The sequence below is a fragment of the Meleagris gallopavo genome, chromosome 4 (assembly GCF_905368555.1).
Source record: "Meleagris gallopavo chromosome 4, MGAL_WU_HG_1.1, whole genome shotgun sequence".
NCBI classification, from domain to species: Eukaryota; Metazoa; Chordata; class Aves; order Galliformes; family Phasianidae; genus Meleagris; species Meleagris gallopavo.
Genome location: NC_139407.1, coordinates 59,336,246 through 59,350,566, shown reverse-complemented (window position 1 = coordinate 59,350,566; position 14,321 = coordinate 59,336,246). Strand labels below are relative to the sequence as shown.

Genomic DNA, 14,321 nt, shown 5'->3' with positions numbered 1-14,321 from the left:
GTAAGTAGAAGGTAAGCTCTGCCATGAGTAGGATGTGTGCAGACACACCCCTGAGTGATTAAGTTGAATGGATTGCTGTTGTCTGGACTAAATTCACATGATGACAAATACCTTCATAAAAAGATATTATCAGCAAGTCATCTTTCTAAATTTCAAAGATCTACAAATGTAAATGTAAGCATGTGTAAATAAGCATTGAAATCATCCTGCCATGTGTAATATTTTTTTTTTTCTATTCAGAACTTGCATCTATTTGCCTTTCAGTATATCTTCTAGAAAAGAAAGGCTTTGGAAGAAAATTGAAAGAAACAAATTAAAATGAAAAATATATTTCCACAAGGTTCCACAAAGTTATTCTTTTTGATGCTATACAGACTCAGGATGAGGGATTGATAGCTTGGTCTTCTCTGGTTTGAGTATTAATAAAATGGGTTCCTTAACTTTGTCTCCTTATGTTCTGATGACATACAGTTTGCTTCTATGAAATAGAGCATTTTATTTTTAATGCTTGTGATTTGCTTTTCCTTACTTTTCCCACTTTTTCAGTTTTCATGAAGAAGATCCTACCTTTCATTGAAAGAGAAGGGACACCTGTTCTCTAGATCCTATAGACTGATGCTCTGGGGTCCATTTAAAATTTTGAGTGAATCAGCTCATTTCTTCTTAAAACTCTGCTTCAACAAGCATTGTGTTGAATGGTTTTTGATGGTGGGTGAATTGATGAATCTGAACTGAATCCCTTCAGTGGCTGTACTTTGTACAGCTTCCAATTATCTAGATCAGGAATGAACTATGGTACCTGTCTGGTAATTCAAGAAATAATTCTTACCTCTTTAGGATTAAGAGTTTGAGACAGGAAAATCACCTTGAGAGTCTGAAATAACACAGGTTGAAGTGAGCAGAAGAGTTGGAGAGTTTTGGGCTGAAGCTTTTGATTTACACTCTTAGAAGTTTGGGAGAATCCATTGAGAAGGTATTTTTCTGTTATTGAAAGAGATTGAGAGAACAAGGTGCTTTCTTGCTTAATGGGGTCAACAGTTTTGTTCCTGCTTGAAAAATTAACCTTAGATGAGGAAAAATTTCACCTTTTTTTTGTCTTGAATTTCTTTGTTTTTTAGGGAAAGCTATAAGGAAGCTTGTGCGCAAGGCGACTGGTGGCATCTAGAATCCTCAGATTTCCTTGACTGAATCCATCTGGTTTTAGCCCTAAATATAGTAGACAAGCTGCACTGCTTGCACTGATAAATTTTATCTTCCAAATGATAGACCAAGGTACAGTCATGTATACTCACCATTTTTGATCTTATTTCACTCTTAATTCTGTTGCTTTTTGGATAGTTGTAACAGTATGGTTTGTCCCTATTGTTGTGGACTGTCTTTTCGTCATCTGCATCCTACTAAAAGCATTCTTAAAAAAAAATAGAAAAAAAATTAAAAGAGATTTCTGGCTTGGCTGTGGCATTTGGTACTGCCAGCTACTAACGAGTTTGCATCTTGGTGGTAAACTTACCCACTCCTGTGGTTTATCAGCTTGTCTGCAGAGGCAGGTAGACAGTGGGGGACTGCTGGCAGGACAACTTTTTATGGTTTTACTATATGTGGAAAAGAAAAAAGTGAAAAAACAAAACCAAATGTCATCTCCTTTTGTTGACATATATTTGCATTTACTTTGTTTACTCAGCAGTTGTAAAAGGAAAACAGACTGTGTTCTAACAGAGCATAGCTTTTGACTGTAAAGTAACAATTCTTATCAAAAGAAAAAATGGATCACTGTTATGTTAAGTGATAGTTAATCATTAGGTACTTAGGCTTTGGTATCTCGGATAGCTGTAGGAATGAGCAAGCAATCTCAGGCCAGCTGGCCAGCATTCTGAGTCTAGAAATTCTCTTTGCTTTTATTTTTTATAGGGATCTTCTGTCTCTTATCTGTGTCTCTTTTAAACTATAGAGGAGGTGATTTTGTTACCACAGATAATACTGGTTTCATGATGTTTTTTGAAGTGTTATTTCATGTGTTAAAGGACTTGTTTCCTCTGATATTTCTATGGGTATGTACTAGAATATTTTGTTCTGCTTGGATAGTCCATGGGATCTAAAACTTAAGACTAATTCTTTTAAAATTGTTTTATCTGAGCATGACATAGATTGAATATTAATTCAGTTGCACAGAGGCTGTTAAAATTTTGATCATATTGGATATTGAATTGGAAAACTTCAAAGCTGTCAGCTTTTGGCTACGGGTGAAGGGGAGGAAGCTTCCTGGTTGTTTCTTCTCTGTTCTTCATGCTACATGTTGAGCTGCGGCTGTTCCCTGCCTCTACCTTCAAATATTGAGCCTTACCCTTACGTTGGTATGGTGCCTGGATAGAAAATCTTCCAGTATGGTTGCTCCCTAATGCAGAATGCACTTTGGATAGCAGCTGGATATGGAATGGATGGTCATAAGCTGGGTTGGCTGGCATGTGTGACCTCTTGTGAACACTCAGATCTTGCTAAGGGAAATGCTACAGCAATCCCAGTCTGATCCTATGGAGGCTGACCGCAATAAAGAAGACTGCAGGTCACGCACAGAAGATTTGCTAGTTGCATGCAGCTTTCAAGCTGCTACATGAAATCTGTTTTCTGTTGTCTGGGAAAAAAGATACTAAAGTATGAATGCTGCTGGGTTCAGGCTTGCAAAGCTGGTCTACAGATGGTTATCCTCCTGAATAGAATGCTGTTCAAATACACGTTTCTGCTGAGAGGCTAGTGAAAAGCTCCCATCATTCTCCTGTTTAATTAATACAGTACAGCAAATAATTGAAGTATATGTCTGCTATTTCGATCAATAGCAATAGATTGAACCTTTGGCATACAGATAATAGGTAATTTTTTCTCTGTTATTAGTGGAGCCAGAAGATAAGGTTGCTGAGTTATGATACAATCTCTGATGACATTCAGCTGGCCTGTGGTGGTCAGTGTCAAATCCTTCCTGTCCTCCATCCCTAGTGTTCCGTGATAAGTCTCAATGTCTATTTAGCAACTGGCAGGTCAAATCACTTGGGTATAGTAAATTCATTTTCTTTGTTTAAGGAAATTCTGGTATTACTTAATGCTGGTTTTAGGTTATGAAAAGTATTACACTCCTCTATTTGCAGTCCGTGGGAAAAATCTGCCAAAAGAACTTCTGAACAGGAAAGACTTTGTGAGAGGTTTCTCATTCCCAGTGTGAACACCATAGGGGAATATCTGGGAGCTGGTGAAGGAAATTAGAGCTAATGATAGGCTTTGGCTTAAGGTACTGCTGCTTAATGCCTGCCGTGAGAAGAGGGAATGGGCCAGGCTCCCTCTAACAACATGCTGCAGTAAGAAAAGGGCTGTTGTGAGATGAGAGATTTCTGGTACTATAATTCTGTAACAGTGACAAGAGGCTCAAGATACGATTTTTTAATCCTGCTAATAAATGAAAGGGATTTAGTAATTACAGAATTTAAAAATACCATGGACATTGAAAATGCAAAATGTAAAACATATACTGTAGGGAGGTACACAAATATTAGGGAAAGTTGGATGTTTGCTCATGTGTTTTGTTAGCTGCCTTTGTGTTTCTGTGTATAATTACAACTGAGTAGTAATTCAGTGAAGGAATAAGAGGTAGGTAGAAGGTAATCTTCAAACTGTCATGGCAACTCAGTCTCTTCTGTCACTGTTTTTGAGAGCTTGATCCAACTACTTTTCCTTTATTTTAGAAGTCTTCCTATATGACAAAAGATTTGTAATAACACACACGATGCTGCAGCTAGATACTAGAGTGAGAGCATGACAATAATAAGCTCACCTTAGCTCCAGTTCCTCAGCATAAAGGGCTGATGATAAGCATCATTGGAAGAAAGTAACAGAGGATGCAGATTTGAATAGTTCAGTGAAAGAAATCAAAAAGGTGGTTTTGCAGAGAACTGGTTGTGCTAATCTATTGAATAGACAGTAAAGAGAGACCTTGCCATAAAGAGGTAAATAGCAAAGAAAGTTTAGGCCAGAGTGATGCAGTGAATAACAGAAAATTATTTTCCATTTTCAACTATTAAAGACATTTTATGGAGATAAAAAAATTGCTAACACAATCAAGCATGCAATAAAGAAGGTAGGTCTGATCTGTGGAAGAGCAGTCCATATAACCATAGGTCTCTAACAAAAGGACCAAATGGGTTTGTTGAATTGATGAGATGATGCTAAGTGGACAATGAGGCAACAAACCAGGAATAGGCAAAGCTTTACATTCTGTTGAAATTAACAGCTGGAGCATGAATTTGGCACAGCAAAGTGTTTCAAAATGAGGTTTCAGTTCTTCACAACAATGGGCAGGAAAGAGGGCTGTTGTTATTCTTTTTTGCTCTATCCAAGAACTGTATATAATATGGTATTGTGTGGCATTTGCTTTTGTAGTGGTTCTTTTTATCTCACTGCATTGCCATCTGATAATACAGCAAACGTGGTCAGCAGCTGAAGTGGTGCTTCCTCAGCAGCAGCATACTGATCTGAACTTTTATGTACACTCAGCACTGCAACTCCATTGACCGCTTGCTCACAGCGCTGCTATTTAATGCTGCTGTAGCTGCTTCTGACAAGTTGATGTACTGGCACATCAGGAGCCTCTATTGGTACATCATGGGGAGACAGGATGATCGGTAACTGTGTGCCCTTGCAGCGCAGTGGTTATAAATACACTTCATGAGGAGATCACTTCTTAGTCTTCAAGAGATATTTGCACTTTTGTGTGTTACGGAGGTGGTGCTAATGTGACCTGTCTGATAGTGCATAATTAAAGGTACCAAAGACCCGATGTGCTGTCACATGCCTCCAGATCGATTATGCAGTGCTGTGTTTTTTCATCATTAAAATGTGCACGTTTAATCGCTAACAGGCTTACACACCTACGTGTTGTATGTTTTTTTTTTTTTCTTTTTTCTTTTTTTCTTTTTAAACAAAATGTTAAAAAACGCACAGCCAGGAATTTCCCTGGGAAAACAAAGAATTCTGAGTTTTGAAGAAAACAGAGAAAAGCTTTTAACCAACATTATTAGTTATCTTTTTAGAATATTCTTTTTTGTTTTGGGTTTTTATCTCCTTACCTATTTTGTGTAATGAAGCCATTAACTAGTTTACAGCAGCAATTAATGAAGATTAGTTTAAATATTAGCTTCAAAAAAAATTAATCTTCCACTGAGTTGAATGGCAGAAGTCATAATTAGACAGTCAATATGGTAACTTGGTAGCATACAATGTCTTCAAAGTTTTAAATACTAAGAAATGGCAATCACTTTGAACAGCTGGTGTTGTACCCTTATCTTAATATATTTAGGAATCTGAACAGCTAAGCTGACTTTTGTCTTCAGAAGTTGTGTAGAATCTTTGCGTGTAAATGTGTAACACGATGTCTGGCCATATTCTAGCTCAGACAGATTCTGAAAAAGAACTGCAACTGTTTTATTTAGCAGTTATTTTTAAGCCTCCTTATAACTACACTTTACAGCTTGTTACTTGCTAGGTTGCTGGATAATTTACATATATAGCATTAATAATCTTAGTAGATAATGTACTGTTTTTTTGTTTCTGTACGTACATCTTTTCTGATTAATACAATGATTGAGACTAAAGAACAGGGGTAGGAAAGGGAATGAAAGGAGCAAACGGCAAAAGTGAAAATAGAACACATGAAAACCTCGGGAATCTTCCCCCAGTGTAAAAATGAGCAAACCGCACGTTGCTTCCTCTCCATTTCCCAGAAAAATCAACGTATACAAATACAAAGCTCACAGAATCATAGAATCCTTTAGGGTTGGAAGGGTCCTCTGAGGGCCATCTAGTCCAACTCCCCTGCAATGTGCAAGGACATCACATCTAGGTCATGTTGCTCAGGGCCTTATCCAACCTCACACTGAAATCTCCAGGGATGGGGCATCAACCACATCACTTGGCAGCCTGTTCCTGTGCCTCAACACCCTCACTGTAAACGATTTTTTCTTCTCTTACAATCTAGGATAGGTCTGATTCTGGAACTGTGTATTAGCTGTCTCGTTGTCATTGCTTCCTAATGCTATGCTAATATTCTACCGAGGAGGTAAAATACCAAACCCTACAGCCCCTTAAGGGTTATTGAAGGAGATCTGTATTCTTTCTCTTAATTTTAATTAGGGATTTAGGACATACTTATTGAGCTTTTACTCATTAAACCTTATGGCCAATAAATTTGAAAATGAGCGTTCATCTATAGTGTATTTTGGGTACAGATTGTCAGTAGAAAGGCAGTTAGGTTTTTGTCATCAGGATGTGTGCATGTATTCTTCCCTGTTGTTTCCTAGCACTTTAATGGAACATTTAATGTAAATTAATAACTGTGTAAGCTCACTACATCCAGTTATGCTTTTATGTTAAACATGCATTTTAAATAATGTTTTATGCTGCTTCTGCTGTGGTTAAAGTAAATTAGGATGTTGCCATGCTACTCAGTAGAACTATGGACCCTAAGGGCACTGGATTACGAAGTGGTGAAGTTAATTCACATTGTTTTCTGTAGCAATTAGTTACAATTTCAACACAAAGCCCTTTAACGCAAACTTACCTTTTAATTGTAAAGTAACCCAAGTCTCAGGTTAAATAGTGGGTCATTGTTTGCTATGTCTTTGAGCCATAGTGCACTCTCCAGTGGTTGTATTTGTAGTTGCTGTCCACAAGGCCCCTTATTTTCCTAGCACATTGGGGTGCATTCCCCTGACAGTGGTCGCTTCCACAGGGCACAAGGTGGGTCTCCTTGCAGCATCTTCTGCAGACTAATTTGTGCTACAGCTTTGGCACCAATGTTTGCTGAAACCACACAGTTCTTGGGGCGGTCACACTGAAGTCAAGCTGTTACAGCACTCGGAATATGGAAGAACAGAAAAAGAAAATAAAAATTTGGAGTAGTTAGAAGACTATCATTGCCCTGAGCATTCTATCTGTTTCCTGCTTTGCTGTTGCTACAGTTACAGTGCAAGGGAAGCTCAAATGATGTTGTTAGGTACTATATATCCTTATCTTTCTTTCTTATAAATTGTTTAATTCTTAGTCATTTGTAATAAAGTATTCAGCTGTCTAGTCCACTGGATAATACTTAGCTGATCTGTTTCTCTACAACAGAAAGCTAAATCAAAACCTCTTCAGCTGCAGATAGCGCAGTTGTGTTCTCACTGGATTATTTAGCATTTGTTTCCTGTTGATATAACCAATAATATATTGGATTTTAATCCAGCTTGGAGAAAACTGTACCATAAACAAATGCACTATCTAGGAAAATGAGCACCATATTTAATAGCTTGGCAAACTGCTGTTATGAAACAATTTTATCAAAATTTTAATAGTCATAGACCTCTTAAGTATGCAGATAGGAGGCATGGAAAGAAAAGACTTCTGTAGAGGCTTGGTTTGATTACAATATTTTGATGAAGAATCCTTTATTATTTTAAAGAAAGCCACAGTGGGGTCTTTTCTCCTGTGCACATAAGAAACTGGGAAGTTTTCATATTGTATTCAAATGTGTGATGTGAAATGAATTAGTTATTAGCTGTATCTCCTTGGGACATACGCACTATAAATAGGTTTTCTAAGTCTATTACTTTATTTTGCTCTGTACTGTCTTGTTAAATTGTACACCAGAATAAGAATGTCTCCAGAACGCTGAAGCCATATACAGAATACGATACAGATTTGTCTGTTTCAGATTGAGGTCTGTTTTTGTGGTGCACAAGCAAATGGAGAACTCAGTGACCCTGATTTTTAGAGTGCCAGGAAAACAAAATACCTGTGATTGTTGTACAAAACAAGTAGGGGTTGAAGTCTAGGTTTAATAATTTAATAAGATCTATAACGCTATCAGTAAGTGATTCCACAGCACTACACTTGAACCATATTCCTACCAAACGCTCCCAATAATAGTCCACAGCAACTACACTGTCATCTGTTGTTCTCTGTGTCCCTGATCTCTTGGCAGTATGTCACTTTCTGGCATCACAGTATTTCTTCCAGTATCTATTACGTTGAGATTTAAGTGACCACCAGGCTGCGAGGGCCCAAGAGCTGAGTGAATATCTAAGGTGAAAGCTTGAGCATTTAGCATCAGTTCAGGGAGGCAAACCAATGTGATTAGCTACTCCTCTCTTTATATTGTGGCACAAAGCATGTGCTCGTTTGGTTCTGTCACTAAATTGTGTGAAACAAAATGCTTTGCATTGACTGCAAATTTTTTACGGGAGTGAGAAATAGTAAATACAGGTTTATAATGCTTTAAATATTTTCATGGTGTGTTTTAATTTGCTTGAGTGATCTCGCATGGTGCCTTGAAGGGGGATATTATAAATAGAATTATTCTTATCCTTTTTGCCAAAATGACATTGACATCGGTTGGGATTCTGTTGCAAACTGAATAGCGTAGCACCACTGAAGTAAAAAGACAGATTTGGTACCTTCTGTTTAAGTTGTCAGGGTTGACTGAATTCTCGTTTAATTCAAAATCCTGTTTTATAGCCTCTATTACAGTTTCCTGCCTCCTCCTCCAAGTCTCTTGTCTGGGGTGACAGAATGTAACCACAAATGCAGTTGCTTTATATGGATTCTTTTTTCTGTTTTATTGTATGTGGTTTTGATTTTGTTCTGTTTAAAGTAATAATCCACGTTGCTGTGTAGGTGTGTAAGCAGATCTTTCTGCTTCTCTTTTGCTTGTAATGCAAGTCCTCGGGACTGGACCGAAAAAATGCCGATTCAATTTTAAAATGCAAATAGACTCCTCATCTCCCATGGCTGGCAAACTTTCCCTTTTTTCCCCCAGCCAACTTCTCTCCAGTCCACTGGTTCCCCTTCTCTGTGTCATGCTTGCTAACTTTTGCAGATTAATTTTTTATGAGAGATGCTACTGAAATGACTTTGGAGATTCACATAAATTATCTCTATAGCTTTTCCCTCACTCTTTGCTGTTGTGAAAGATTTGGTAATGTTTCTCCAATGCTGCATAAATTCTCTAAGCCAGTATTGAATGTTTTTCTAATTTGTGCATTAGGTAATTTCAACTTGGTGTTTTTTTTTTCAATGAAGTAAAATGTTAAATATATTACGTAAATTCTAATCGAAGAGGAAGGTGAAAAAGTATGTTATATCTGTTTTGTTGTATACAATTATTAAAGCTCTGCAATGTAAATTGAGCAGAGCTCTGCCTGCCGAGAGCAGCTCTGACTGCTCCTATGCCATTGTTCTCTTATGGTGCAGGGGCTGCAGTTTCTGCTGCCCTTCATTAGCAGAAAATGGTGAAATGAGGCTTTGCTGTTTCCCTGCCTCACTTTGTTCCCACCCAAAGGAGAACAGACAGGGCAGCTTTTTCACTTTTTCACTAGATACCTGCCCTTGAGTTCTGGAGAGACTGAGCAGGAATTTATACTCATATAGGAAGAAATGATGTATGAGTGGCTGTGCCTGGTACTTGTTTCACTCTTTGAAGTCAGCAGGAGAGCACCATTTGTGCTGTACAGAGCTTTGCCTGCAAAACTAAGATGTGACTGCTGTCTATTTTGTTCTGCATCCTCTCATATTTTGATATCCTAGTAGAGTCTCCCAAATTATTTTCATGGTTAACGCTCTTCTAGTAAATCTGGGAAACTTTGATTTTTGTGAATAAATTGATTCTGATTTGTTGCAATTTTTTTTATTTTTATTTTTAAGAAATTGGATGTTATATTTGGAATAGCTGACATAAGGCCAAATTTGCCATCTAAGAATCTTATAATTTGCTTTTGCGACAACAGTGAATAAAACCGAGCATTTGTTTTTTTACTAAGTGTAGCTCCAAAGCACTGTAGTTTATTTAAGGATTTTCCAACACTTATGATTGGTAGGTAGTGCGTGTATAGGTATGAAGGTTAATTAAATCAAGTGGTGAAGTTTGTAGAACAGGGAATGCTTCATTAAGCCCTGTGTGAATTAACTTGTACAATCTGTTCACAATACCCCAAGTGCCATTCACTGAGACAGTGTAATTACAGCTTACACACATTTTCATTAGTTTGTGTTTCTTCTGCTGTGGTTGACATGTATGTTGTCTTCACTGAAACCTTGGGTTAGAGGAGGGACTGCTCACTGGTGGGCATCTGAGCATACTGACATCCAGCAAATCATTTTTCCTTTGGGTTCTAAAATGTCTTATCCCTGATGTAATTAAGCTTGTAATTCATCAGCTGACGCATTTCTTTTTTTCTCAAATTCCAGACCTAGCTGCAGTCTTGTGAAATAGCTGCTCTTGTACACTTCTTTACTTTAAACAGGTGTGGACAAGACAATTATCCTTATCCCTCTACCAGGTTTTTTTTTGTTTTGTTTGTTTGTTTTTTGTTTTTTTAAATGTAGCATTCATGCATTTTTATCAAGGCAAGATGTCACAATAACCTAAAGTTGTAGTATTTTAGACATATCTCTCTTTAATAACTATGAAATTTGGGCAACTATAGTATCTAGGTGCAGAGACATGAAGGCGTCAGTAAGAATTTAACCATATAGGTTCTCATGGGTTTCTTTTAATAACAAGCTTACAATGCCAAAGAAGCGTGAATGCTCTTAGACAGAAGCATTGTCACCAATTCAGGCAAATTGCATCTATCTTGATGTATGTTTAGTTGATTTCCAGAGAAGGACAGTAAAAGATTCAATTGTGAGCACTGAAAATCAGACCAGATGCATACATAAAAATCCTGTAAAGTTGTGTGCACATACGTAGTATTGCTTAAGTCCCATGGGCGTATTCAGGTGAGAGAAGTTAAAGGTGAGAAAGCACTTGAAGATTCAAGTCTGCAGACAGAAAGCAGTATTAATGAGGATAATAAAAAGCCATGAGGGGGAATGAACAATCACCTTTATTGCAGATCTCATCTGTAAATTATTTCTTTATGTTAAAAAAAAAAACAAAACCAGCATAAATCCTTTGTGAAGTTTCTAGACTGATGCCAGCAAATACAGCTGGAATGTAACAGAAGTAACAATAAAATCAACCTCCTACTGTTCTATTAATTACCTTTCAATATCTTTAAGAGGTTTGTTTAAAATTTAGATCCATGCCATGGGGTGTCCCACCTCTGCCAAGAGTTATCTTCTGCCAGATGGCCAGCAGATTCAAGCAGTAGTCTGAAAGTACAGGGGAGTTTAGGGTTTATGCATTTTATCTATTATTTCTTTTTGGTATCTGATCAAGTAATAGTAAAACATTTCACAGAATCCTCCTGCCTATATTTTCTCATGTCAAGAATTAGTGTTTTCAGATGATACCCTAAGTTGCTATCTGTGCTTTCTGGATTTTTGAAAGACTGCAGATAGGATTGGACTAGATGGTCATTGTGGCCTTTTCCAACCTTAGTAATCATAGAATCACTTGAGTTGGAAGGGATCATCAGGTTATCTACTCCAACTCCCCTGCAATGATCAGGGACACCTATGGCTCCATCAAGTTGCTCAGAGCCTGTCCAACCTGACATTTTGTTTATCTAGGGATGAGGCATCCACCACCTCTGTGGGCAGCCTCTGTCACTGAAGGGTTCTATGATTTTCTGACTTCTGATGAGTTTTAGTTTTACATTTCATATAAGAGCCATTCCAGAGGAAAGTTGGCAATAAAACATCTGAAATTATATGTGTATTTAAGTCAGCTCTTTGGCATGCGGAATGTTACACAGACATAGGCTGATGGAACATCAGAACAGTATCGAGAAAACCATCAAATCATCGTTTCAGGAGTAGCATGTTTTGGAGTAGAACTGCCAGTCTTTGAGCACATAATGAAGAATTACAGGAAAGCAGATGAGGGAACGAAGGAGGGAAGAATATCATCCATTTGCACCAAGTCCAGAAGCAGGTCTTGATGCTGCTACAGAGAACAGATTGCGGAGCAGGCACACTATGCAGAGAAAAACATCTAGCACGACAGCTTGGGGCTTAGGCGTAGCGTTCTGTAGATTTGTGTGCTCATGCTGGGAAGACTATTAGCTGCACAGTGATACATAGGAGCTTTATGTTAAAAAAAATACGTATACAATATATATATTTAAATTTTTGGCTTTTGGTATAATGGACTACGCTGATTGAAGCTGTCTTCTGCTTGGATCAGTACAGCATACCATACTACTAAGAGAGTTAGCTGTGTCTTATCAAAATAAAAGGCCTTGTGTTACTTATTCATATCAGTGCCACAAGAGCGCATGATGCCTTATAGGTGATTAAAATGAACATGCCACCAGAATTTCACTACTTAGACAGAGCACAGCAAGAGGTGACAAAAAAGGCAGATAAGTACAGGAAGCAAGAGGATTGCAGTAGCGAAAGCTCATGAAAATGCTTTCATATTGCCATAAATGCTTCTGTTTATTCCTCACGTATGTTTCCTCACTGCATGCTGCCTATGTGTCTTGCTGGTTATTTGATTTTTGGTTTTGCTAACGCATTCTACTCATAAACTGTGGTCATGATTTGTTTCCCTTGAAGTCCCCGGAAGGAACTCCTAGCGATTTAAACAGTGTTGGAGCCATCTCACTAAACCAAGAATGCTAGAATGCAGCAGGGAAGAAGTTATAATCTTCTTTTAAAAGGAAATGTTTTTTAGAATGAATAATCACCCATGTAAATCATGTTGCTGAAGTAGTATGTGTAATGCTGTGTACAAAAATAGCATATTTCATCTTGACTTCCGAAACACACAGTTAAGAAGTTTGCTATTCTGAAACTGTCTCAGTTCATAAAACTCTGGTGATAATTAGTGCAGTGGTGGATAAGTGCATAAAAGCATGCATCTCACGTGCATCTCCTGACCTCCTTCTGTCGGTGATGTGCTGCTGATTCTTCCTGGGTTAAGTACTTACTGTGTAGAACGTTGTTATCATTAGCTTTAAATATGATTTTTTTTTCATGTAATGAAGACTCTTGTGCCATAAGAAAATTGCAGATGAATTCATTTGCACAAGTTGTGGTTTTGTCCTCTTTAATGTTTTGCCTCCAGTATTAAGGCTCTTGCTGGTTCACTCTTATCCTTCTGATTTTGCTGTACCCCTTGTAGCAGTATTACCATTTCTTCAGAGTTTGTGTGTAATGTTTCATTATTCTAAAGGGATCCCATCAGCTTGACATGAATTCAAATCATTTTAAAGTTGAGAATCCTTTAGATGAATGTGCTATTCTTTGACAGGGTGTATTCTCAAATGCATAGGATCCTGAAAACAGGATAAATTTATGTTTCATGCTGCAAAACGTGGAGAGCAAAGAGACAATGTTGATATTTTTGAGTAGCAAATGGTAGATACTGCCTTGTATGCATTTGTTTGTGTTTTAAACTTCACATGAAAGAGAACCACAGAAGCGGACGAAGACAATTTCCCTTTCTATCAAGATACCATTGGTTTCTGTTGAATGGATTTGAGGAGATTTCTTAACTATTCAGATATGTAGATACGCAGATAGGCCAGTCATGAAAGCTGCAGGAATATCTGTCTCAGTTCAAAATACTTCTAAAATCTTATTAATTTGTATCTTTTATGTCCCAAGTAGATATTCTTCAAATATATATATATATCACAGCTGATTTTTTTGATGTTACGTGTATAATAAGCACCAAACAATATGACAACATTAAGTGCATCAAAGGGAAACAGATGTGTAATGAACTGTAATGAAATTTATTCACCTGTTTATGTGAATGCTGCACATGTTTGATGGATTTAACTATTTAATAAACAGCTTGCCCATGTGATGCCAAGTAGTGGAGTAAATCTTAATAAGTCAGCTTAAATAAAGCTGTATTCATGAGTGTGACACTTAGACTATTCACGCCTTTGCAACTGGGTGAAAATGTCAAAAAGATGTATTTTTGTAATCCAAGTACCTCAATTCCTTTTGACATTATTTCCTGTAGCTCACTTTATATGCATATCTTTCTTTTATATTATCATCATGACGGTATTAATTTGGATGTGCAAATTAGCTCTTCATGATGTTGTCATGTCAGCATCTGGATTCAGGTTGTGCTGTTTCATAAGTACCACATCCTATTGTGTTTCATCAGAGTCCCCCTTTCCTAATCTAATTATTCACAAGGAACCTTGGGGATTGTGCTAATGGCTATCTGAAGCTATAAAGAGTAATGAAAGTGGTTGTGTTACTGCTTTGCAATTAAATGTATATAGAATACCATTCATATAATTAAATTCAGAATTTTTGCCACTCTTTTCCTTCTTTATAGTACATTAATTATTTCTTTTGAGTTAAAAAGAATGCTAATGGAGTTTAAGAGC

The 14,321-nt window shown here is 37.3% G+C and overlaps 1 protein-coding gene across 8 annotated transcripts in view; it reads left to right on the top strand.

Moving 5' to 3' along the window:
- Positions 1-14,321, top strand: part of PPP2R2C (protein phosphatase 2 regulatory subunit Bgamma) — a 175,412-nt gene that overhangs the window by 93,288 nt on the left and 67,803 nt on the right. For 3 of the 8 annotated variants that reach the window (XM_085223510.1, XM_085223511.1, XM_010710397.4), the window contains one exon: positions 1,119-1,272. The exons of the other annotated variants lie outside the window; for them this stretch is intronic. In XM_085223510.1, the coding sequence (XP_085079636.1) occupies positions 1,260-1,272 (13 nt within the window). In that variant the 5' untranslated portion in view covers positions 1,119-1,259. The remainder of the gene's footprint in view (positions 1-1,118; positions 1,273-14,321) is intronic. 8 annotated transcript variants of the gene reach the window in all.